This window comes from Drosophila serrata, unplaced genomic scaffold (genome assembly GCF_035046125.1).
Source record: "Drosophila serrata isolate PLE 108 unplaced genomic scaffold, ASM3504612v1 contig_245, whole genome shotgun sequence".
NCBI lineage: Eukaryota > Metazoa > Arthropoda > Insecta > Diptera > Drosophilidae > Drosophila > Drosophila serrata.
In genome coordinates, this window is record NW_028257143.1 from 2,343,283 (window position 1) to 2,369,829 (window position 26,547).

General features: G+C 40.3%; 1 protein-coding gene and 1 long non-coding RNA gene across 4 annotated transcripts in view; one reads left to right on the forward strand and one right to left on the reverse strand.

Moving 5' to 3' along the window:
• The window catches only part of LOC147643718 (uncharacterized), a 57,686-nt gene extending 35,789 nt beyond the window's left edge, over positions 1–21,897 (reverse strand). Inside the window, exons 1-2 of the long non-coding RNA XR_015271488.1 lie at positions 21,745–21,897; positions 4,203–9,797 (exon numbers count right to left, since the gene is read on the reverse strand). This is a non-coding gene — a long non-coding RNA (uncharacterized LOC147643718). Of the gene's footprint in view, positions 9,798–21,744 lie in introns of the transcript that reaches the window.
• Positions 1–26,547, forward strand: part of Dyrk2 (Dual-specificity tyrosine phosphorylation-regulated kinase 2) — a 51,826-nt gene that overhangs the window by 15,673 nt on the left and 9,606 nt on the right. The window contains exons 3-7 of one of the 3 annotated variants that reach the window (XM_020954720.2): positions 2,547–2,593; positions 22,465–22,704; positions 23,422–23,791; positions 24,264–24,436; positions 24,504–24,781. In XM_020954720.2, coding sequence (XP_020810379.2) covers positions 22,681–22,704; positions 23,422–23,791; positions 24,264–24,436; positions 24,504–24,781 — 845 coding nt within the window. In that variant the 5' untranslated portion in view covers positions 2,547–2,593; positions 22,465–22,680. Of the gene's footprint in view, positions 1–2,546; positions 2,594–22,464; positions 22,705–23,081; positions 23,349–23,421; positions 23,792–24,263; positions 24,437–24,503; positions 24,782–26,547 lie in introns of those variants that run through there. The other 2 variants (XM_086832081.1, XM_020954718.2) reach the window with 2 other exon arrangements.

A 26,547-nucleotide genomic window follows, 5' to 3' on the forward strand; every position in this document is an offset into this window, starting at 1 on the left:
CCGTTATAAAATGACAAATGTTTCACAAGACTGCAGAGCCCAACTTTGTATCTTAAAGATACAAAATTGCACAGCGAATAAAGTAAAACCAAATAAAAAAAGGACAGAGACTTTAGAAGTTGTTCGGTTCAGCTTGAGTTGACATTGAAGCTGAGATAATAACCAGATAACCAGTTGCACTTCACGTTAGAGATGTGTGCGTGACTGCCTTCGTGAGGCTTCACGACTTCTGTAAAGAGCAAATATCCATTAATTTATTACTATAACTTTTATAATAGGTTCCTATTCTTTGAGTACTCTAATCACGCTGGCGTCTCTAGTTATGATTCAAGTTACCCGTGTGCGAGTCTCGTATCTGATTGCTGACAAATAAAAAATGATTGTCGCTAATTGAGCGAAAGGAAAGGAAACCTAGCCAAGTTCTAACTTTAGCCACCGAGGGGAAGATAAATGATATGCTTAACATTGTGGCCAATCAGCCTTTTAAGGCACGCAAACCAATCACTTAGGGTCGATTAACTCGGTGGCCCAATGAAAGAAAGCCCACAGCAAAACGAGATCTGGAATGAGATCAAGAGGGAAGAACTCGATCTCGATCTCAAACTCAAACTCTTCTATAATTTTGCACTTGGCGCCTCTGGCTCGTCGTGCGTTTCGAATCAAAACGCGCATAAATTTCTATGCTTTTGTAAATCTCCACAGTAGCGGCATCCATTAATCAAAAGGCACTATAGTCTGGCAGCTTCAAAGATCCCATATTAGTTACACTTTAGCGAAGCGCCCAGAATTCTCTGATGGCGGGTTATTATGTAGTTCGTCTAAGTTATGATGCAAAAGCAGTCGGTGATTGATCGCTTACATGATGAGGGGCTGACTTGAAGAGTAACCTAAGCTGACATGAGATGGGGCTTGGCCGGGTTCAAGGCTGTCTCAAATACCTCTTCAGAACATTAAATTGATTGTATGAAATCGCCCACTAAGCTGCGATTAATTAATGCCAAGATTATGCAAATGTATGCGGATTAACTCTTATCGCTTTGCTTAACTATTAATACATACTCTTTGTAATTTGAGAAGATAATCAAAACAATTACGCATCTCGACGAGCAAAGTTCAAATGAATAGCAGCTCATAAATATTGAACTCAAGAATAACAATTTTACTTTATTGTCCATTATGCATTTATGACTTATTGTAAGTACTTTAGAAAATGTATATTTTGATTTTCCAGCACAATGAATCCTTTGGCTGAATAAATTTGTTTGCATTTCTATTCAACGCTTCGCGAATGAAAGTGCCAGCGAGGGGAGAAATGTCAACATCGCCTCTGCAATTCGTTCGCTCACATTGGCAAATTTATGCAAATTTTTATTTATTAAATAAACACGCAAAGTGCGTGTCATCAGCTGTTACACCGGGGGGAGGCAGGGGAGGATTGACTGTGGGCGTGGATATTTGGGGCCAACGAACGACAACGACAACGATGGCGACGAGGACAACGCCAACTACAACGACAATCACTGACTGTTGATTGCCAATTTGTTGTAGTAAGTAACTACCCGAGTTTAGGTTAATAGGAGGGGGTTCTATGGGTGCTAACGAACTTGAGGTCACAGCTATAGGCAGATGGAAGGAATAATGGAGAACCGAGTGCGTCAGAGAAGCGATAATGCGAAGGAAATTGTTATGAAGTCTATAAGATAGATAAATCTATATGAGGTTATTTGTGGGTGCTTGGTTTGCGAATTTGTAAAGCGTGATATTGGTACTATATTACTGTCAGAAATTTAGTTATCACAAATCAAAAGTAGTTTATCAAGAATTGAAGAGGACTTTATTAAAATATAAAATAAGTATAATACCATAGTTAATATAGTAGTATGTACTTCAAGGTCAGATTAACATTTACTCCCTCTTTCCTTGACTGGTTCCAAGTTTGAAAGCTCTGTCAAAATGAGTCTGCTAGAAGATTGTTGTGGTATCCTATAACAATTTGGTTAGTTGGTTTCATTACCCTGGCCCAGACTCTATCAATTACAAAAGAACTGCGCCACTGAGCATGAAATTAGCTACAGACAGAAGTATCCTATACCACAACGCATGTATAAACTCCCTTGACTAAACTCGACTGTCATGACAATTTGCAGTTTGTGGGTTTTACTGGAGTAGTTACATAGCCCCGTCATCGTACTCGATATCATTACAGAGCATTATTTACCAGTTTTTCCTTTCTTTCTCCTTATTAATTTATGCAGTTTTCCGTTTATTGTCTTGTGTTACAGTTGACAAGTTTTGCTTGGTGGGCGTTTGGTGGTGTTCTCGGGTTTGTTTATGTGGTTCGGGTGGAATAAGTAACACAATTTATTATCTCTCCTACATGGCAATGGGTTGTTACTTAACGACTTTGATTAATTTTAATAGCCCTGCTAGAACAAGTTGTCTCGATGACTGTAATTAATAATTATTATTATTATTTGATTGGTAATTCTGTCTGGCATTTATCTAACCATTGTCTGTGCTTTTTCTTGTTGTGTTTCTTTTTGCAGACGTCTTAAGAAATTGCGCAATTATAAACATTTCTGCTTGGGACAAGGTGAGTTGAACTTTGGCAGTCCGAGTGGAGTGTCATGTTGCCCGACAGGGAATACACAAATAATTAATCGAGTCTTGTTTTGGGGCGTATCAAGTGTCCAAAAAGTTCTTGCGCAAGTCCGCGTTTCGAAATCCTCCACTCGGGGTCAGTAATCTCTCATTAGCCTCAATCGAAATGAATCTTATCAGTGCGCTCTACTAACCTACTAGTAGCAAAGCCTTTGATTGATACGAAATGAACATAGTAAAGCTTTCTAAAAAATAAAACCCTAATAAAAGACTTATGTGCAATGCAACTGAAAGTGCAACGGACCAAGGGAGTTATCAACTTTAGATACTTTGTGCGACGCCGCCGCCGTCTGTTTGAGTCAATGAATCGGTGACCCACTTCCGAGGCGACTCTCTAATCAGCCAGCAACTGCTGCGGCCTGATAAACAAATCGCAGATAGAAGGCAAATGAGTAGGCCAACGAAAACAATTACAAATGAGAGTACTAACAGTACAGAAGCTTCCAGTCGGGAGTGTAATAACCCCGGGAAGAGTTCCCTGCTTCCTGTGTGTGCGATAAACAATGAATGGTATCCAATATGTGTCAACTTTACTGAGAGAGATACTTACTTGCTGGTGCTGCTTCCATTGAATCCTGAGTCCTTTTGTTCTAGGTCCTTGGCCTAAACCCTCTCTCCCGCTGTTGGAGTTAAGCCCTTGGAGTGAACTTTTCCACAATGCTAGGTATTTTTTATAATTAAAACTTTTCTATTGAGCCAGCTGGAAACCCACATTTCGTTTGGCTTATTTGGTTTAGTGAATTTTTCCACTTGGCGCCGCCTTAAACGGAAATGATGGAAAGCTTTGTCGGCGACAAGGTGGGAAAAGTGGGAGGCTCGGGCGAGACTCACCACATGTGGTCCTCCGCCAAGGCACTTCCAAAACAGACGAGACCTGACGTACATATTTCCCCCTTCTCTGGCTGTATCTCAACCCATGTATCTCTGTGTCCCTCCCCTGGCTAGATATGGGCTTGATGTGTTTCTTTTGTTATTCCACACAATTCGCGCGCCTAACCCGTCAAGAATTTCAATGAGTTCGTTTCCCTTTCGGTAGTCGGCTCAGATCGGTGTCGAGCTTAGAACCAGAAAAAAAATATACATGGTTTCTGAAAAACGAAACAAAAAATATAAAACATCATGCAGACATTTAAAACAGAACCTGTTGGCTTACTCATGATTTTGCCATTTCAGAAGAAATAGGTTTAAAGCGAACAAGGGGTGAAATTAAGCAACACTTGTAAGCTGTGTTTAAAGTATAATAAACCATTTCATGGTTTCCGTATTCGATTAATAGGAAATTATTAAAGAGGACTTTAAAGAAATTTAGAATGGCTGAAAGATAATAAGCAGTCTTACATAGATAATCATAAGATGCCTTAAGAAATATTAGTATTATTATATTAAATTATATTTGTAGAGATTTAGATTCCATATTCGTAAATGAGTTTTGATTAGAAACGATTCATTATTCTTATACCAATAAACATTTAAAAAAGAAGTTCCAGTATTTTTCCTACAGTGCACTGCAGTGTTGTGTCCATTTATTTTTACAGTGAAAATTTTGGTGGCTTCTCTATAAAAACTCGTTACCCAAATAGGCAACTTAACTTTAAGAGCGAAACAGAAGAAAAAAGAAAGAAATTCCCTTATATAGTTAATTGTTATTTAGTGCCTCCAACACCTGATGTTTGTGGCCTGACTCATGAATAATCAAACGAAGATGCATGATCAAAATCAGTTCAGGTTCATCCAACTTTATTACGTCACACACACACACACACTCTTTGACACTTGGCTGATGAGAAAAGTTGTTGACATCTCTGTAAGTGAGCTTGGCCCATAATCGATTTGCCCTTTCAGAGCTTAGTTTAGGTTGCTATTTTCTCCTATTATTTTTTTTTGCTAGGCAAAGTTTTATGAGCCAATTACATGCAACACTGGGCACAAGAACCCACTATCGAGGCACTGAAATATCACATCCATCACATGCTAAACTCGCATCATGTAGCCACTATTATGTGAATGCGATGCGACTCGGCCCCCTCGTCCTTCTCCTATCGGCCCTCGACGCATACATGACTCTCTCGGCCCATGAGCACCGCCGTCTATCATTAAACTGTCGTAAATCACAAGTAATTGACATTATACAACAGGCAAGCGCAGCGGATCGGTCAAACGATCAACAGGCTGGCAGGCAAGCATGCAGGCAGGCAAATAAGCAACAATTATCCCAAGACAACAAACATTTACTCAAAATACACGTAGCAACAATTAAGCTAAAGATATCACATTGTCAGTGAATATAATGCTCTCAAGTCTTGGCATATCAGTTAACTCTCAGTTTTGTTAGTTAAAAGGGGTAAGTTACAAAGTATATAGTAATGACAAAGACCTAGAACGTGTTCTGTGCGAAGTTATCCGGCTCGAAGGACCAATATGAGGAGAGCGGCTTTAACCCGTAGGAACAATATAAAGGAGAACAATATAATTTTTTGAGATATTTTTATTGGAATAATCGTATATTACTACTACTTATGTGCAATTTGAACATAAGGTTAAAAGAGAGGAATCTATAATATACATATTGAGAAAGAAAGAGTGCATGCAAGACCACATTTTGAACGTTGATTTGGTGCGATCACAAGGCGTTCACAGTTCCGACCGGAAATCCCCCAGTTTAAATGTTTTAAATGAACATAAATCAATGTATTATACGCATGTTTAATTGTATTATTTTTTACTCGATAGCATTTATATCCGCTTCTCTCCCTTCAAAGCCACATGGGACGATCTAGAGCGATAAGAAGGCATTTCGAAATAATTCGACATTTGTCTCTGGCTCCCACAAAGCGTCCCGTCTGCTCCTCCTTCTCCTCCGGCGGTTGATCAATTGGCATAGATCTCTTGAGATCTCAGTGCTGCTCGAATGAAATGCACAATTGAAATGCAGCGAAACAATGAACGGCGAATATATATATTTAGACTGACACACTAAGCAAACCCCCCGAGTCAACCCACTTTTGTCTGAAGATTACGAAATCCACTGAGCGATGCTGTGAATGTGCCACGCGTAATTCTATATAGAACAGACGAGGCTCGCGTCACTCGGTGGGTTAGATAAGGCGGTGGCACAACCTATAAATACACCAAGATGCAAACCTTATGTACACACCGAAGGCAACTGGCAATGTTAGCTAATAGCTGCAAAAATGACGTTGCAATTGCATTCGAAGGTCTTTACTGGCATGTGGTCAAGGCTTTTTCTTTTTCAAACTTACTTGAAAAGTGAATACATAAATGAATAAGTACTTGTTTTTGCTTTCAAATTATGGATGTTAATTATTATTATTTGAGGAGTACTCATTAAGTTGCCCAAGAAAAGTGATGCTGAATGCATCTAACGTTTTATACTAACTTAGGAAAATACATGCTTAAAATGCTGAATTATTAGTAAGCCCAAAGGCGTTAAGATCATTATACTTTTAACTTAATTTTTTTCCAACTTTATCATAAATGTCTTCTGTTCTTTTAATTATTTAGAGTTAGAGTTATTAAAAATTGATATGCAGGCTAAACTTAAATTTGTAAAACTTGTAACTAGGATATTAAATAATGTTTTATGATCTTTAAGTCATGAAAAGGTCTAGTCGCCTTTCTAAATTATATACACAAATTAAAACTATGTTTATATGTTATAATACACAGAAAACAAGCGCAGAAGGTTGTTTGTACTTTCTTAATAGCAATTTGAGTAAAGATTGGGGACTTGTTCCATTGAATTCTTACATAGTATAAGTTATAAGTTTTCCCATATTTCATAGGGGATCTGTATATTATAAATAAGTTTTATTAGCATGTTAAAAGACCGAAAATAGCAAAAATAGCCCGGAAAAAACAATACTAAAACCAAGAGGAAAATACCTCATAAAGTGAATATAATTATAGCCACTTTCCGAATACATTAAATTAGCATTCTTGAAGTAAAACCGCATATTTTCCTCGAATCCAACCACTGTTTGGCCCTCATTTTCCGTTCGCTGCTGATGGGTCCGAGAAAAGTGCAGTCAAAACTCCGTTCGTCACGCTTTAACAACTCCCCCAGAACTGACTGTTTTGGAATTTGTTCCCAATAGAACTCGCTCGATGAATGGAATTTTCGAGTTGTTCTCCCCTATTTCATTGTTATTCCCATTCTGCTTCATTTGTTCCATTTTATTTCATGTTATTTGTTCTATTGTTTATCGGAAGTTGCGCTTGTTGTTAATTTATGCGTTTTGTGCAAGTCCCCTCCCGCAAAGTCGACAGGAAATGCAATTACTTTGAGGGGTTCCCTCCGCATTCAAAAATCTTTTTTGTCAGTGTTTTGTTTATGATTTCTGCTGCTGTGTGTGGCCCCTCCGATTTTCTCTCTGACCCACATGTCGTTAAAGTCGCTTTCAAATGCAAATGTGTTCGGGCCCCTTAAACAATTTAATGGCCTTTTTGACAAATTTGTTGAAAATTTACAACTTCTCGTCTACTGCCGATGGATGGAAGTGTTGCCCAAATTGTCGGGCAATTCTGGAAGCCAGATGGTTGGACTGGAACTATGCAACGTTTTAATTTTAAGAACCAGTGTAATTTCCTGCAGAGGAAATGTATAGGTTTTTCCCGCTTCCTGTATTATTTTATTTTATCACAGTAGCTTTATCTAGGTTTCTTTTAAACTAACTGTGTGTTCAATATTTGTATAGAATTTAATATTCAACGGACTGAGAGTAATCTTTAACCAGCAAACTCCCCTAGAGTATTAAGCATTTCTGTTTGCATTTCATTTCTAAAAATAAAACACTCTTTACTTACGTGCCGATTAAAACAAAGCAAGCGCAAAAAGAAAACAATGCCAGGAATTGGCGCGTGAAAATTGTTTCGTTTGATGAAAAAATAAAATTCAATTCGAAAGCAGTTCAAACGGACAGAAAGAAGCGCTAATTAACGAACATAAACAAAAGCAGACAACAAAAAGCAGAGTTCCAAGATACATCTTTTGCAGTCAGAAAAATTTCACTGGGAAAATTATAAAACGTGCACAAAACACACACATTCGATGGCATCGGTATCGATTTCACTGCGAAAATAGGAAAGCAAAAACCGGCGGCGGCTGTGGAAAATCCCAAACTCGTTCGCGCTTTTCATTTTCAATGCAATGACAATTTCGTCGACAGGGGGAGGCGCCACAAGCCTGTGGCACCCTGGCCACTGTTCCCATTAATCTCGTTCTTTCTGGCTCAAAGCTTCCCCCCGAGAAGCAGTGATTATGAACGGCGATCGTTCATTATGACTGTGTGTTACGTGTTCGGGCACAAACGAAAATTCTCATAAATTCCAACCACTGCGGGAAATGCGAATTCCTTTCTCCACCTCGTTTTCCCGCCCCATCCCATCCGCTCCAGACTAGCACAACTTGGTCACTGGGTCGGTCTAGATGGCGTCTAGAGAGCATCGATCTATTGGAGGCCAATCCAATCCGCACGATCCGAACCTCCGAACTCCTCCCTGCTGCTTCATGTTTATTTACTTAGACATCAGGTAACCCCGGGTCCATCAGCACCGCCTCTTTCCACCTCATTTCTAGCTGCTTCTGCTTCTGATTTGTTTCTATTAATGCCCATTTAAATACCGCGGCTCTTAGTCAATGCAGATGCTTCTGTCATAAATTTATTGTGATTATTGAGAAATATTTGCCTGCGGTTAACAGGTTGTCGGTGGCTAAGTGGGCTAATTGCTGGTGGTTTCAAAAGCCATGCAATTGGGATGGGAAATTGTTGATTCGAGTACAGGGGAGGAAAACTTATTCTGGAAAACCAAGAAGTAAGTAGGTATAGGAGTTGAGTTATAAGGCTATACTATCATTGATCTCTCAATTAAGCAATCATATTTTTATTAATTTGCTTATATATTAGGACTATTATTAGACTATATTCAGCTCAAAAGATACTTGCATTGAATTTTACGAAAGTTGTTAGAGTATAATAAGTCGGAGGTCAGAGGCAGTGAGTCAAATCAATAGATAGTCTTGCAGATTGCCGGAGAAGGATTTCGGGGAAAAGGGGATTCGGACTTAGAAATTGCCAAGAGAAACCAATGCTGGCAAAACAAAAGCTAACTCCTTTGTCTTGGTCTTGGTCTTGGCTCTTGGCTCTGCTCCACTGTGATTAGGCACCAGCTCCGGGCCGATGATGTCGTGGTGCTGGTCAATGGTCAGCAGCAGCAGCAGCAGCAGCAACAGGAGAGAAAAAACATAAAAATTGATTGGCCATGGTTGTGGCTGCAGGCAGTTGTTAAATCAAATGCTTCCACTTTTTCAATTTTTTGTTGCTGTTGTAATCTTGTTTTGTTGTTTCAACTCCATCTTGCCTGTTATATATTTAAAGAGCTGCTTTTGTTATTATGACAACAACAACAACAGAAAAACAACGAAACTGCAGCCAGCGAGTGGTAGGAAATTGGGTTCGAGCGGGATTGGTTCATTGACTTGCAGCTGGAGCTTGATTAAAGTCACGGCTCGTCTTGGTAATTAATGCAACTCCGCCTGCCCGTCAGTCCCAGTGTGATGTAAGCCCGGCTGATTGACAATGGCACTCTATATTTAATTGATTAGCTCGCACCAATGCAATGCATCAATCAATCAGGCAGTCGCCTCGCCAAGGAAATAGGCGTGGCTGTCAAATGCGTTTCTCGTTTGTTTGGAAATGAAAAGTGAAAACATTTGTCGCAATCACTGGAAAGTGAAATGGAGTTAGTTTTTTGTGTGGCGGATACGTTGTGAGTTTCAGGGAAATCAATTCATCAGCGCTTTAGTGCTTCGAATGCGAATCTCTCAGCTCTGACTGCGAGTATCTTTGAGATACTTTCGACGACGCGCTACAGACACTGACAGCTGTCGGCGCGTTTCTTTGCAAGTGGCCAAAAAACATATATACAACTAAAAAAAACATAACAAAGAATAAAAAGAAATACTCACAGGTTCTTATAAATAGCCAATACGACCCTGGCTGCCCTTAAAATGCCGGCAGCACGCTCTGGTTAGCTCCTCGGATGTTTTGCCGAAGGTTTGAGTTATGCGGCCAGACAAGCCAGGGGTTGATTCCAAGAAGCAGAAAAATGCCACCGACCTGAAAATGGGCGGAAGTTGGTCGTCTCTGATCAGGTTTATCAATAGAACGGAACCCAAAAAAATCTAAAAAAAAATTGTCTTTCTTTAAAGTGATGTGAAGAGAACAACTTACACAGGCAGGTAGAAATGAGCTTAGTTTTCATTAATTCATAAATAAATGCAATTGTTTTTTACTTATGCAATTTCTTTCTCTTATCATTGCAGGTAAGCAAGTCATGCAAGTCATGTGTTAATTAAGGATGAAAGTAGTAAGTAAGATTTACTTAACCCACAGTAGTACATAGTCTTGCTTCATTATTTCTTTGCAATAACATCCACACGATGACCCTCGGTAAAGTAGCTCAAATGTAACCAAATTACCCGTGCATAAAAAAATAAAGAATTGTGGCCACTCATAAAACCGTAGAACCAACCGCTTCCAGTTTTCAATTAAAAAACAAAACCAGACTCTGCAGAGCCGAACAACGGATCTCCCCAGAAGTTTTTCCACCTCTCTTGTCTTCGGGATTAATTAACAACTTCCTCTCTCGAATCGGGTTTTCTACCATCTCTTGTGTTTTTCGGTTTTTATTGCCATGCGAATGGTAATAATAATTATTAATAAAAATTTTTCGTTGCTTCTTTTTCGACTTTGCTTAGTATTCTGTGGGCACACTTGACCCAAATCAAATAAAGCCCGACAGCACTGACCCATTTGGGCCAAAAAGCAAGGAGAAATAATTTTGTATTCATATATACATTCACGTTCGGTAGCCTTTAGTTTGCTTATATTATTGATAAGCCACCTAAATTGATGCAAAATAAATGGAAATTTAAGTCAATAAACTCCTCGTCGACTTGACAACATTTCTCCCATATTTACGTCTTTTACCCCAAAAGCCACAACGCATTAGTCAGTTAAATAATATGTCTCCTAAATTAACCGCACGACGTGAGCCAGTGAAAGTGCCGAATTGCATGCTGCACATGTCGCATCGCTCGCATCGCATCGCATCGCAACGTTGCGTATGCGTAATATTTGTCAAAATCAAATCTCTCGAAAAATAAGAGATGCAGAGAAGAGAAAACCGCCAAGCAAATTGATGGCAATTTATGTGCATGGACCTAACGGATAATTATTATTCACGCATTTATTGGTGCATGAAAATGTAAATTGCGACAAGATCACGGATAGGAGCTGTGTTGCACCAACTCCATGCAACATCCATTGCCAAAGGCATCCAAGTTTGGTCAGCAAAGAAGCGACAACGAACTCAAGTGCATTAACCTTAAAAATCTTTAGCCACTTAAGTGCATCGCCAACACCAACACCAATACCAACACCAATACAATACAACAACACACCAACAACACCAACGAGCCATGCGTTTGGCGACAAAAAAACAACAACAACAAGAGCGGTAGAAACAACAAGTTGTTAGCTCGCTGGACCATGATCTTCAAAAACCTGCAATCGAAGAGTGCCAGTGCTGCAGTGCTGGCCATGTGAAAGAGCCACGAAAGCCAGTTTAGCAAGTTTCGGCCAGTAGGAGTTGAATCTGCAACTTGTTAGGGACTTTAGCCAGACTCTCTGAGTACAATTAGTGCAACTTTGTTTGACTTGAAACACTTGGCAAAGGGTTTCTTTCTACTGATTGACATCACATCATAATAGATTTTCACGTACAATCATCTATCGATTTATAGACTCTCATTAAGACCTTTAACTTGCACTTTCCGTTGGTTTGATTGTGGAAATTCGTTTTCATTTACTTTCCATTTTCGTTTAACTTTTCCAATTGCCACATAATTTATTTATTCCGCTTTAAATGTTCCATTTGGTATATAGTTGACAGACCTTGACTTTAGTCTTTTTGAATGGGATATTTTGCTCTCGTATACTTTTTATTTTTCCATTTTGTGTATCTCCGAAAGAAAGCCTTTCATATGGAAATTTTGTTTGTGACATTTCTTATTTACGAGTTTTCCCAGATTTCTTTGTGTGTGAGAGAGCTTACTTTGTCGGTTTGCAGCAACTGTTGAGTGGCTCAACGCTCAGAGTGATATATGGGTTGACTTTACCCTAAACGGAATAAATACGAGTAGTTTGCATGCATAATATGTCACTTTGGGAAGTTGTTGTATAACGAAGTTGAGAGGCTGTAGCAATTGGATTTAAACTATTCATTTAGTGGATTCTTCCGATGATGATGTTGCCACACTTTGGTGTTTGAAATATGATCAGCCCGGCGGACGTGTTTTAATTACAACTTTGACATTACTTGTACTTTCAAGAATTGCATGTCTAATTGCTTTGCGCTTCACGGATTTTCGGTTGTCGGTTGTCGGTTTTTACCAGTTTTTCGGTTTCATGACGATTGCCAATTTTTCATTGTTCGAAAGATTTAAGATGAAGGAGAGAAACCAAAGCAAACTGCAACTGGAACTGCAAAGCCAGCGAGTGAATGGATTTGTTACAGCCTTGGCTGAGAGAAACAAAGGCAGGCCAACGGGGGGGAGATTAAGGCTCAGAGCTGGAGGTTGGTCATCGGAATCGGAATGGTAATCGGAATGGCAATCGTTATCGTCACCGCTTGCTCGGTGTTCGGTGCATGCCAGGTGCGAGTTATGCAATGCCCAATAGCTGTGGAGCACCGTGGCAAAGTTCAAGAAATCGGCACGGGCTTGACTCAACAGACTCAAACTGGGTCAAGTTTTTAATGATTCTCCTCTCGCACACGACAGGTAAACAAATAAATTCGCTTGTTCTCTGGCTGCTGCATAAAAACCTTGCCCAGCCTCAACGAAAACTCTCGAAATGGTTCAGATTTAAATAAAATTTAGCCGTAAACCCGTAACCGTAAAGGCGCATTTTAATGGCTGCCAGCATGTACACAAAATACAAAAAATAACGAAAGCAATCTGATGCCAAACAATGGATTTGGGGGTAAAGTCCTTTCCCCTAAAAGCATTTTTATTTTGTCCCTGAATATTTGAGTTTACCGGGTGTTACAAAACTCACATCCAAATGGCTTTTCTTGTGGGATTTGGCTCAGATGCAGCACTTGAGAGGATGTGTTTCCAACCACTTTAGCCGGTCTCAGTGTGCAGTAAATGGGTTTAGAGCAGAAGTCGGTGCAATTTGTGGCTTCCTTAGATATTCTCGGCACGTAATCGATGCATTTGCAGCCAAACTTGATGTGTCTCATTTATTTTTCTCAAGCTCTTAGCTGGATCTTAGACTTGAGTTCGATCGAATTCAGAGCACAGATGTCGTCGATAATTATTCCTTTTAATTTTTCTCAGCAAGAGAGGTTGAGTTCGGTGAACCTCTAAATTTGGTATTATAAACAAAGCCGCAAAAACACACAAAGTTATTGTCTGTCATCGCACAAATATTTGTCTTATTTCTCCCAAAAAAAAATGTAATAAAGCAAAGCGCAAGCTGTGAAAATTAGCAATAAAAATACAAAAACCAAATAAACCCTATAAAGCTTGGCCAATTGATGTGTTTATCTGCTGTCCAAGAAACTGGTTCAATGCTACAGATATCTCTGTATAAATTTGTGTATAAACTGGGCTGAACTTCCAGCTGAGCTCTCGAAAAGAGCTTCCATTCTCATACATCATGGGCGATGACGATGATGGCAATCATGATGTTTCTGTTGGAAGATCGCCGACCACTTGATAATTTTATTAGAAGACTTTGCTCAACCCCCCTAATTAGTGTTATATTCAAGTCTTCATCTTTTATTTCACATGTCAAGTAGGAGAATTGTGACCCAATTCAGTAGAAATTTCGCCTTCTGATGAATTTCTACGTCGTTGGACTGGCAAAAATAGTATAAACGGAACCGTTTTTGTGTTAAAAATAGTCTCATGGCAATCGGGGCTAGTCCCACCATTTCCCAATCAATTTTCAAGGCAATTTTGGGACATTCGAGGAGGGGTCTCATATCGAAATCGAAAGCAATTTCACTTTGACGCCTAATTGTCAAAAAACTGACAAACAACTGTCAGTCAATCAAATGTCAATTGTTTCTGTCTGTGGTTTGGTTTTTTCTTTTCTCGTTTTGTTTGGTTATTCGCCTTTTCGGCCAAGTTGAACGGAAAGAACGAGCTTTATAGGCTTGTAAGTCGAGATGGAAAACTAATCGAGCACAAAAAGGTAGAGTCACAATTTATAAAAAAGAGGATGAAGAGTAAGATCGAAGAACTTGTTATTATTTTATATATTAAATACTCTCAAAAACAGATCGTATAATTCGTTTTTGGAACAAGAGTATTATGATTTATGTATAGAATAAAGAAGAGATGGATTCCTCGGTTGCCCTAGTCACTTCGTATTATTTATAATTTATTAAAATACTAGCCGGCCCGTCCCTGCTTCGCACGGGAATTAAACATTACATTTAGATTAGTCAATTTTAACACATTCATAATAATAATAATAATATGACACATATTCATCCCTTTTTTTCAATTATTGAGTTCATTACATTTATTTAGATAGTGCTTCTCTGTAAACAATATTTGATGTTGTTTTATTTTGTGGCAGCAAAATAAATTGATTTTCAGGGGCTCCGACTCGCGATAGACCAACATACAGTTGACCATGAGTAAAACATTTATTTCGCAGATCGATCCCTACTAATTCGAAGGTTTGGCCTTGGGACTTGTTAATTGTTAATGCGAAAGATGTTTTTACCGGAAATTGAAGCCGTTTAAATGGGATTGGCAGATCAGTTGGGATCATCGGTATCCTCGGTATATGAGCTAGTTGACCACTTGCTGGGCCAGTGATAATATTTGCTACTATTAAATTGTCCTTTAACTCCTTAATAAGCAGCCTCGTCCCATTACACATGCTCGGAGGGTTTAAATTTCTTAAAAGCATGATTGGGATTCCGATTTTTAACGTCAATTCATGGGGTGGCAGTCCAGAAGGGTTCAACGAATTTAAAAATTCCTGTGGATAATGGACTGCATCTTCAATATTCGTTACAGTGTCGATTGATTTGTATGTTTTTGTTTGGCCGGGGACTTTTTGAACAATCAGATTATTTATTTCATTGACAGTATCATTCTTAGGTGATACTATAGCCCGAGAACACAGCCAATGGAAGTCTCTTTCGTGCAAATTCTCGATATCAGGGTATACAGAATCTATTAAATTTTCCAAATTATCGAGTATTTGGCCTAGAGACTCATCCAGAAGAATGTCACATTGACCGCTTAAATTTGGAGTTGGAAAAATTCCTTCCCCAAGTTTTAGCAGTTGCTGTGGGAAATCGCTATCAGTGATTCCATGAAAGATGAGCCCTCATATTTGTCCTTAATTTTAACGTTTCAATCGTAGTCCATATGGGAGACGATTTCAAGCATGCCTTGATGATTTCTGCTCGCGTGCCTCTGTTAATAACGGGTAGAGTCTGTCGAAAATCTTCAGCAAATACAAAAGTAATCCCGCCCATGACTGCAGAGGAGTTCCTTAGATCCTGTAAGGTTCTGTTCACGGCCTCTATATGTGCTCTATGGCTCATCGTGCATTCGTCCCACATAATCAATGAGGCGTCTTGTAGTAATTTACCAATTGGTCCATTTTTGCGGATTGAACATGTAGATTGTTGTTCAAGATTGACTGATAGTGGAAGTTTAAAAGTAGAATGAGCAGTTTTGCCATCCTTCAAGAGAGTTGCAGCATTCATCACAGCATCCCGCAAATGGATATATTCCTCGGACCGAAGTTTCGTCTGATTCAATCTAAGAGGCCTGACAGACCTGATTCATCCGGCCAATAACGACATTCGATTCGAGCTGTAATCAATAGTTGGATTATATCTGATCTTCTGCAAGCTGTAAACGCGCTTCAGCTACCCTTGCCCTGTCGCGTTCATTATTTTGAGAGTGAATCAAATCGATTGCTGCAGAACGCGACTGTCTAACTCTTAATCGTTTTCTCTCAAGCCTATCTGCTCGTCTTTCTGCTGATTCTTCCTTGTGCATCTGCATTGCTCTCAGCCGCTCAGTCTCTCGGATGGAGGCCCGTTCTTCGTCAGTTATATTCGTAATCTTACGTCTTTTTGCTTCTGTATTACGATTACGACGACCCAAACTCTACTTCTTGGGTGGCAGGACTTCGTTTCTTACTGAACCTGAACAAAAAAATAAAATTTTTATCTCCAATTCCTTATTTCAATATGTTTTGAATGTTTGACAGGAAATGCTTTGGCTGCCTGTAGAGGGCGGTAGATGTAAGGTAGTTTTTTGTTTTTTTTTTTAACACCTTGGATTACGTTATCTTAATTTTAGTAAGGAAACCTATTTTTTTTTTAAATGAAATATAGCCTATGACACTCAGGAATGATGTAGCTTTCCAACAGTGAAAGAATTTTTCAAATCTGCCAAGTACTTTCGGAGCCTATTCAAATCATACAAACAAACTTACATTACCTCTTTATATAATAGTATAGATATCTACAAGATCACTCCATCTCTCAAGTTGGAAAAGCTTAAGATCTCTCTCGATCTTTATATAACAATTGTCGCAGAAGCAGTATCTCGCTCATGAAGAAACTATATTATGGTTAATTGTGTGCTGGCTGTCTCTCGGACTGTCTGTGTGTCTCTTTTAATAATTGCTTCAATTATTTTCATATTATTAAATGTTAAAATGCTTTTTGTTCGCTTCTTTCACAATTTATGGTCGAGTGGAGGAGAGCTTCCTTCATTCGCTGTTGGCATCTCGTCGCGATCTCATCATAATCATTGCCATGGCAGTAGCCACATCAATTCATTACGCTGTCTTGGAATCGGGCTTGAAGTGTGATGTCTGTTGGTACGGAAAAAAACAGAGGGGGTAGAGGAAAGGGGTCCGTCCGTCCGTCCGTCCGTCCTGAGCCACGGAAAAGTCTTGTCTCGCCTCATCTCGCTTTGGCAAAGTGTGCTCATGTTCATTAACGCCAAAGTTAAGGCAATTGTCGCCAGTCGTCAACGTCGCTCAGAGTTTCTCTGCCCTCCGTCTTCTGTAATCCGAGCACGGTGGCTGAGTGGCAACGATTGCTCGGCTCGGTTCCATGGCTCATTGTAAAGTACCAACGCCCGTTTCCCGCCCCCAAAAAGCACACACACAACACACACACAGCACACACACCCACCCATAGTTCATAGTGAGTGGCTTTTGGCTCTCTTCTCTGGGCTTTGGTTTTGGTTTTGGTTTCGGTTTGTCAGCTGTCAGCAGATTTTTTCTCCGTTTTCTGCGTGGAAAGTGTGACATTTTGATTAGTTTTTATGTATGATATTTTGTTGTTTCTGTTTTTGGCTTTTGTGATTGAACTTGAGGCGGTCTTCTGGGTTAATGAATACCAAGGTTGAGCAGACCATTAACAGAGAATTGAATAAGTGGCAAAGATTCTGATTATTCTTTTTTGGGTGTCGTAAATAACATATGTGTGGCAAATTGTCTCAAGTAATTATAGGGGCTACGTCATGAAAAAGGTTGATTAAGTGGCACTCTAGATGCTTAAAGTATAAATGGTTCTTTCAACACTGATAATATTAAATATTTCTATCGTTTTGTAGGGAAATATTTACTCAGCTAAGACAGAAAACTATTCAAGAGGATTGAAGTTAAAGACATTATCCATGATCATCTATTTCGTTGGCATCTCCACCCTTTTACCCTCCGATCCCAATCATTGTTAACTCTATTTTGTAAACTTAAAGCCCCTTCCCCGTGGCTAATTTCAATTCAGAGTGTAACAGTTTCATTTCGCTTCCTGCATTTGCCGTCCAACGTCGACAGACCCATTAACCAAAAATCTGCAATGCGCTTGCAGCTGTTGTACACAGATGCAAAAGATACTTGGATGTTTATTACTCAATCTGGAATCGGACTCGAAGACTTCCGCGACGAGCTACGAAAATCAACATTGAATGCATCTATGTTTGTGTTTTGCCTTTTCATTTGTTTTCCACCATTTCCATTTGCATTTGGCTTTCATTTGTTTGTGTGTGTGTGTTTGTTGGTAAAGAGAAATGCAGTCAACTGTCAAATGAGCGGGTTGCAAGGGGAGGGAAAAGCACACGGCTAATTGTCATTTTCCGACAACAAAAGCGACAACTTCACTTCACTCCACTCTCGCTCCACTTGAAAAGCGGGCAGTTGTCACTTTTAGCGATTTCACGATTACCAGCCCCTTTTGGTTGGAGCACTACAATTGGGTCCAATAAAGCATAATGCTCCCCTTTGGACACCAGACAGGGGCCTGCTGCACTTGCTTTCGGCCCAAAAGCCAACCATTTCGCTACCATTGTCTTTGTGCAGCCGATGGCCAGTGAAAAGTGTTTCTAGAACGGAAGTTATTAAAATGGTTATTGTTTGTAACTATCTCCCAACCTTTGGGGGTTACGGCTGGGGAGCATTTCCAATCTAAACATTACCCATACGCAGTGTTGTCAGTGGTCGGTATTAGGGTTTATATGTCAGGCGCACACCTCGCCATATGTGACATCTGTTGCTGCTTTGGAAAAAGGTGCTCTTGTTTTTGTATGGGTTGAAACCTGCGACCAAAGAGCCTTTGTTAATGTAATAAAACCTAACTTGAAAGCAAATGTCATTCCCTATTCTCTCCTAAATTCTAATAATTACCTTTATATTAAGCTTATATTTAAATTTGTATATTACTACACAGCTTTACCTCTTTTTCAATTGAAAGCCATCGACCTGGACTGACCACCATGGAGAGTGGTTCCCCTTCGGCGACCCAAAGCACTTCCGCTCCCACTTGGACACCCTTCAACTGGGGAATCTATATGGGATCCGCTGACATTTCGCGCCCGGGTCGTTACTTAGGGCCGGGGTTAGTGGGTCAATGGTTTATGGGGTCACATTTTGAGGCGCCTGGGCTGCGGCTGGTTGGTTAATGCCCGGCCTGCTTTACCGGGCCCTAACCGAATTAGGTGGCATGCAATTTGTGGCCTGCTTTCGGCATACGAAAATAATCGTAATAATGAAAACTAAATGAATTTCACTTATGTTTCATGTCTGCGCGAAATTAAATGAGCAAAATGCTTGTAGCATGTCGCCTGGCCGGGGCCGGCGCTCATTTTGAATTTATTTATTTTCTATTTTCGTGGGCTGCCACTTTTCTGGGCCACGCGAGGTAATAGTTAGCCGATTTTTTTCTTTTTCTGGTTGACAAATGATGCTTTATTTGCTCGTTTCTCGGTGTTCCGTATAATTAAATGGAGTCAAGCCCATTTGGGTCACGTGTGCCAAAATATTCCGCAAATTCAAAGTTCTTTAATGTTGAAACCCCTGCAACAAGCCCTCCTTAGAAAAATGTCATCTAAACATGCAAGTTTATCTTTAAGCCTTACAAAATTTGTGCACAATTGTTGCACGTTATAGGGAGGATTGAGTATTACTGAAAATATTATCATTAATGTAATGATATAGTAGAATAATATCAGCAGTTCTTGATCATCCGATTTTTGTTATTAAAAGCCTTTTGTTTGTTTTAATATTCATAATTCGAATTCCCATCGCATCGTATGGAAAAGCCAAGAGATCAAAGCTCTTTGATGTGTTTTTTACCCCCAAAACTTCAAAGTGTCAAAAATGCTTTGGCCTTTTTGGGCCACAGACAAACAAATCAATAAAATTCAATCGAACAATGGATTCTATAAAATAAAAACCTTAGACATGATGTCTCTTCAAGTCTCATTACGTACGTGTTTCGTTCGCAAACGAGAAATATTTTGTATGAAAAAAAGATTGAATGTAAAGTTTCTGTTTTATATGCACATGGACAGGGACATGGGGCGTCAAGAAATCTAAAGAAAACATTTCAATAAATCAAGGCAGACAATGAGCCGAGTGCCCAGCACAATTTCTGACAGCTTATTGACACGCTGAGGCCATCGAAATTCAAAAGCTGAGAGTTTGGAGTGGAACGAAATTCCAGGCGGGAGAAGACCGAATTCGAAGCCTCCAAATGGCACAAAGTTTGACATTTTGCAGCCACTATCAAAAGCTGGTTCCTGCCGAAAATCAAAGAGAAAAATTAAATGAAAAAGAAGCACTTACTTTACATGAAGATATGCCGATTCAACCGTTTGGTTTTGCATATAAATCTCGCTTCGGGTCTGCCCAAAATTATTGCAAGTGTCAAAAGTCAACAACCAAATGTCACGTTTTGCTGTTTTGTCTTTATTTATTTTTGCTGCTCTTCAATGTTTGCATCGCTGTCGAAAAGAGAAGCACAAAGCGAATTCGCCGCCTCGGTGAGCAATTGACATTTATTAAAGACGAACCAAAAAATCTTCCAATATTATAACCCCGACGGTCGTTCGTTTGTCAAAAAGCAAAGTGCACTCGATGATCAGTGCATCCACAGTTAGGAGGTGTACCGATTCAGATTGAAAAGATTTTCCCGCTGCAGTCAAAACAAGAGTCTGTGCCATAAATTGACAAATTATTCCCATAAATTTCCTGACGTTTTTATTGCTTCTTCGAGATTGTTAATTTTCGGAGACAAGCAACAAAATTTTGGCTTGCTGCAACTCAATTACTTTGAGTGGCCAATTTTCTTCGTCTTGATGGCTCCCGCCGACACTTGGCGAAGAAATTTCAAATTAATGGCTTAATATTACGCCTTAATGCATTGGGTCAGCGGACCAGCACCAAGGGTGAAATTATTTGAGCGAACTTTAAACGGATTTTGCAATTAATTGTAGTCTTTCCAGTTGGGTTACCTTTCACCTCTTCTACCAACTTAATCCGCAATTGAATCACAAGTTTTGTGGAGCATTTAATAATAAATCAGTGCTCTGATATCAATCTGTCGTTTGGAGGTCTCTCAATTCGAACCTGGGATTCGATTTACTCATAGTAAAGCTCGATTGCTTCAATGCCAAATCAACCAAAACGGAGCTTGTCCAAAGACATCTTCGCAAACTTGAGTCAAAATACAGCATTGAGTCTGACATTTGAATTCAGTGTCATTAATAGAAATTGCAGACATCGGGTGGGTGTCATAGCAATGACAAACGATCCCCGGTGATCTTGACGTTTCTCAGTTGAAATCAATGCGAAATCTCGAGACCAATGATAGAAAAACGATAAAGGCGGCGTCAGAAAGTGTCGATAAATGGTCCGGTTGCCGGGGCGTGTAATTGTTGGAATTACTTACAATTGACGGCAGTCGCCTCAATTGATTTGTCATTTGAATCTGGGAACAAAAGCGGACTCGTGACCGTCAGCAGTGACACCTTTTCAATGGCCCAAGTGCGCTCATAATTGTCCAACCTTGCAACAGCTTAGGTTCGAGGTGGGTTCAAAAAACTTTCGCTTATCAAGCTACACCCAGGCGCATAGTCTGAAACCCGGCCTGACTTTTGGTCTTTAAAGAGCTCTTCGCTTTCTTCGCGAATTGCGAAACCGAAATGGACGGAAAATGGCAACCAAAAATTGCATTTAATGACAGACAACCCGAATGACTGTACAAGCCTCGTCGGTAGGGATGGAAAACAAGTAGAGCTAACGACTTAACCAGCGGACAATGCCGAAATACCTCCTGATATATGTATGTATAGGAAGGCTCAGGAAAAGCCTCGACCTCAACGCCACACAGCAACTCCCAGCAACTGTCAGTTTGATGAAGAAACCGAATGCTGTAAATTATCATTTTATGACAGAAGAGTTTTTAAAGCCAATAAATTTAACTGAGCATGCCAGGCGAAGTCAGACAGGTAATAGGAAAACAGTATTCGGGTAAAATAGGAACTCTACAAGAAAGTACGGAAAGTTTTCAAGCCATGCACTGAAAAATATTTGCTTGGATATCTTGGAATTTGTATATTTTTCATACTATTGTTGGTTTGTATTTTAATTTTAGATAAACTACAGTGCACTACCACCGTATAACTGCTTTCATTATGGCTCTATTCATAAGGAAACTTACCAAACAAACTCAACTTCCCGCTGCACTTATTCCCCGATGAGGGTGACTTTAGTCCACTGAAAAAGGGTTAGGATTATTATGCATATTGAGTGCGAGTTCGAGTTTGGGTTTGGGTTTCCCCTTACACTCGTCCCAACTGTCAAATGCACAGCGAACCCAACACAACGAAAGAGAAAAAGGCTAATAATTGGCCATGACTTTGGTTTCCAAGTTTTTATGCCTGTCAGTTCAGCTGCAACATGAAGGAATGGGGGGAAAATGTGGAGTGGGCCAGGTTTCGGTCTTAACTGGGTTGGGTTCATTTTTTTCGGGGGTCTTTACGACCCTTGCGGAGAAAATATGAATAAAGTTTTCGGGCCTTTTGATGAGGCCGCTTGTCGTCGCCCGCCTTGACAATGAAAACTGCTAACTGCTAACTGGTAGCGGCTAACTGAGGGTTCTTTCTACCGGCTTTTTGTGTTAGTTATAGTTATGGGTTGTGCTCCGACATGTCATTGATATTGAGGGGGGAAGAGAGAGTTTCTGTTTACCATTTAGCGTTTTATTTACGATGTGCACTTGGAATGCGCATTGGTCGCTATTTATTTCATATCATATCTGGTTGACTTCCATTTTGGTGACGTTAGTTACCAGAAAAAAGGGTTAAAAGTCAATGGTTTAAAGACTTTTCCATTTGTCGTATTTGTGCTCACGGATTTCCACCTCTTTACCTCTTTGCAGTTGGCCCCAACAACGAAAACAAATGCAAATGTGCGCCCCACAGACATATTACCCCGAAAGTTATCAATAATATTTCGCCGGAAGAGGAGATACAACTCAACCAGTTAAGCACCGGGCTCAGGGTGACAACACATAGGCACCACCGGGCTTCACTTCTTTTTGGGGAAGCGTTCCTTCTTTTGGATAAAATCGACAACACAGCGAAGGCGATACACAATGTTGGATCGATGCGAAATGCCGGTAAGTCAATGTTTGATGATTATCAGGGGGAAGAATATTGTAAATTGTAACAGAACTAATAATATAAGTTTAAGGTCCTTGAAGAACTTTCAGCATCCCATTCGCTTACAGAATTTAGAAGTATATATTCTTAATAAAGGAAAAATAGAGCTCAGAAAGTATTATGTTTTAAGCGATTGCTGCTGTTGAGATTTTAACTTGAAATTTACAACTAAACTAAGGAATCTGATACATTTAAAAATATCCTTAAAAATCATTGCTATATAAATTATTTGTTTTTCTTATCTATCTATAATTTTGTTGTAAATTATTAGTTTATTCAGATGTTTCCATGGCTTTAAGGAATATATATTTCGTTCCCAGAAATTAGATTTATTTGGCTTCACAAAGTTGGCCTTGTTTTCTATGTTTCATTACACATTCAGACCTATCTGTTAGTGAAAAACATATTGAATGTCCTGCAAGCAGCATTTAAAATAAAAAATAGAGAATATAATATGTGCAAAAAAGGATTCAAAATGAAATTGAAAAGGATATCCAAGCGAATTGTGGATAAGAACCTTTGCCGGAAAGTATGCACCTTTCCGCGCATCAAATTCTGCCTTTACGAGTTGTTGCGGTCGAATATAGTTAGCTGCCCGAAAGTAGGCTACCCTCTGCAGATGAAAACTCTCAATTTGGTGTCATTCTCATATGGGGTTCCTTCTTCTCTTGCAGATTCAACTGGACAACATGAAGCTGCGACGGGACGCTCGCCTGTCGGGCTCCCGACTGGACCTGCCACAGCTCTGCAACGGGTCACAGCGCCTGGATGCACAAAACAACCATGTGGCAGGGGGCGATGCCGCCACAGCCACCGCAGCATCCAATGGCAATGGTATTAGCAACAGCAACGGAAATGGCAGCGGCAATGGCAACAACATCGGTTCGCCAGTGTCCTCATCGACCACCAACAGCAGCAACGGCGGCAATGAGCGCGGCTCCTCCACCAAGTCCAACAGCAGCAGCGGCAGTGGCAGCTCCGGCAACTCGGCCAGCAGCACTGGAAGCGCCGAGCCCAAGTGCAACACGCCCATGACGCCATCCGGTAAGGAGGAAGTTTTCTTATACTATTTTCTATCCAAAGTAGGAATATCGGTCTTGTAGAAGTATTTTTTGGGTTCTATAGAAATATATTCCAACAACATTCATCCACAGATTGCATGGCAGGAACAGCTAAATTCAGGCTGATTCTGGCCAGGCTTTGTGCGTTTGCTCTCTGCCTCGCTGCAGCCCAATGCCAATTAGTTGAGAACGCCCTTCAGGCATTTGGTAGCCGCACTCCATCATTCCTCTGCTCTCTAATTAATTTTATATAACATTCTGGTGGGAAAATAAATGGCATTGAGGTCAGGGTCAATGGGTTTTTAGAGTGGCAGTTCCCACATGGGGAATTTCTCGATTACCACCACACTTAGAAGCAACACTTTTATTTTGCTGAAAGAGAAGCGAACGCATGAAAAATTAAAATAATAATTAAAGCTGACTAATTTAGGAATTATCTGCTATTTGCATTACAGAGCTGGTGAAAAAGTTTCGCAACTACCTAACCGATCTGGAGTTCGAGGAGCTCAAGGTGTACAAGGAGGTCTATTATTTTGGCCAGCATGCCAGCAAGAATTACAACAAGCCCGCCCCCACAGCCAACACCACCAATTTGGGCTATGACGATGATAATGGCAACTACAAGATCGTAAGGATATTATTCTAAATCTCAAAATTTGGGTATTGTTTATAACTAAACTTTCTTGACATTGCAGATCGAACACGATCACATAGCCTTTCGCTACGAGATTCTGGAGGTTATTGGCAAGGGCAGCTTTGGTCAGGTGATCAGAGCCCTGGACCATAAGACCAACACCCATGTGGCCATTAAGATTATAAGGAATAAGAAGCGATTCCTCAACCAGGCCGTCGTCGAGCTCAACATACTCGATGAGCTGCGGGAGAAGGATGCAGATGGATCTCACAATGTCATACACATGCTCGACTACACCTATTTCCGAAAGCATTTGTGCATTACCTTTGAGCTCATGAGGTATGTATCCAACTGGGTCTCCTTCTCATCCTGCCACAGGATTAGATTCCTTCTGACGTCAATGCAGTCGCATTTAATTTGCGAGTCAACTTGACTGTTACCGGCTTCAATTAAAAGCGCGTATAACTCGCATTTCTATTAACATTCTGCCAATTATTTCCATCTAACTTTCGTTGCGTGTTTGGTGACCATAAAATTTCGTCTATTATTAATTTCCATGCTCCAAGTACCTAGCACGCATTGCGACAGACATATGAGCCTTTTCCACCGGTTAAGTTTTATTGTCCTGTGTGTGTATTAGAGAGTGGCTTCGGTTTTCGATTCCATAAGGCCATAAATCCTGGCTGCGTCATAAATGCTCTTGAGTGCGTTTCATAATTCTTTTACGATTGTTTGCAATTCATTTATTGATAGGTGTGGGGGCCAGAGAGCAACAGTATAGGATGGCCTCGCTTAAAGCTGCCTTTGAGTGTGCATTCCTCCATCTTTTCCTCCCTTCCGTGGTACAAACAATATAATTCTCTATTTAATTTCCGGGCTCCTGTGTGCTTTACATGCCGCAAAACGCAGACACAATCGAAATCAACAACCACGGACCGCAAGCGCCGCTCGGCCATCAATTTCAATTTAAATGTTGAATGTTGTGTGTCCTCCCTGCAGGCGCTGTTGTGCTGGAGTGTGTATGCACCCGCATGTGTGTGCACACCCCGGGAAAACCTGTTGTTTTAGCCGGCACTTTGTGCAGAAATCTAATTGATTGGCAGGAGGCAAACAAAATAAATCAGGTGTTCTGGGTGTTGATTTTCCGCAAAAGGGGGGACTGCCGGTGGAGGCAGGCGAATTGCCTGCATATGTCAAAGTTTAGACAGAAGGCAACGCAAATATGGTAAAAATAAATCCCGAGGAAAGTACGAAGGCGGCACGCGATGCAAAAGCAAAAGTTGTCAAAGTTTCTCCTTAGAAAAAACAAGCGCTGAAGGTCGGCGGTGGTCGTGTACTTGTTTCCTTTTGTGTAACTCCCCGGAAAATTTTAGGCACCCATCGAGCCTGACATTTCCGTAAGCCGACGAATGACTAATTTGTCTTAATTGCAAGCCCAAAAAGCAGTTCAAAATTTCAGCAAGCTGACATTTTTGAGCACTGATTTGTGGTTTCAAAATTTCAAATGGGTTCGTTGCACGCCATCAAATCTGCAGATCGATGGAGGGGGACGTCTTGAATCCGGTTTTCCCCCCTCATTTCCAGACAGTCACACAAAAGCTAATTAATTATTTGCTCTGCGACTAATTAGCCGCAAAATTGTTCTTAGTTTTCTTTGTGGCTTGAAGTGCGCACTTGGAGCTCTTTTCTTCTGTGTCTTCCCCCCAAAGGAAGTTTTCCTGCAGCGGCTAAAGTTAGTGCCTGGAAGTGACCAGGGGCAAGACAAGGGAACCGCATTGACAACTCGGCAAGTTTTAAAGTTTGTTTTGAACGAGTAAACAAATTGTACCAAAAGTTTTACGTAATTAAATTTACGTGCACGCAATTTAATTTCTCTTGGCGAAGGTTTGAGGAAGATTGGAACCACCAGATAGGATTAGTCGGACCAAGATTATAGAAATTGTATTATTCACCAGGGGGATAGCGGTGTTCAAGGTTAGTAATTCTTGTTAAGAAATAATTAGTTCCAATATAATTATTAAATGGGAAAAGCTAGAGAAGGAAGCTCTCACAAGCTGATTAGCTAATTAGCCAACTGACCTCCGGCCCCTCCTTTGAGGGGGATC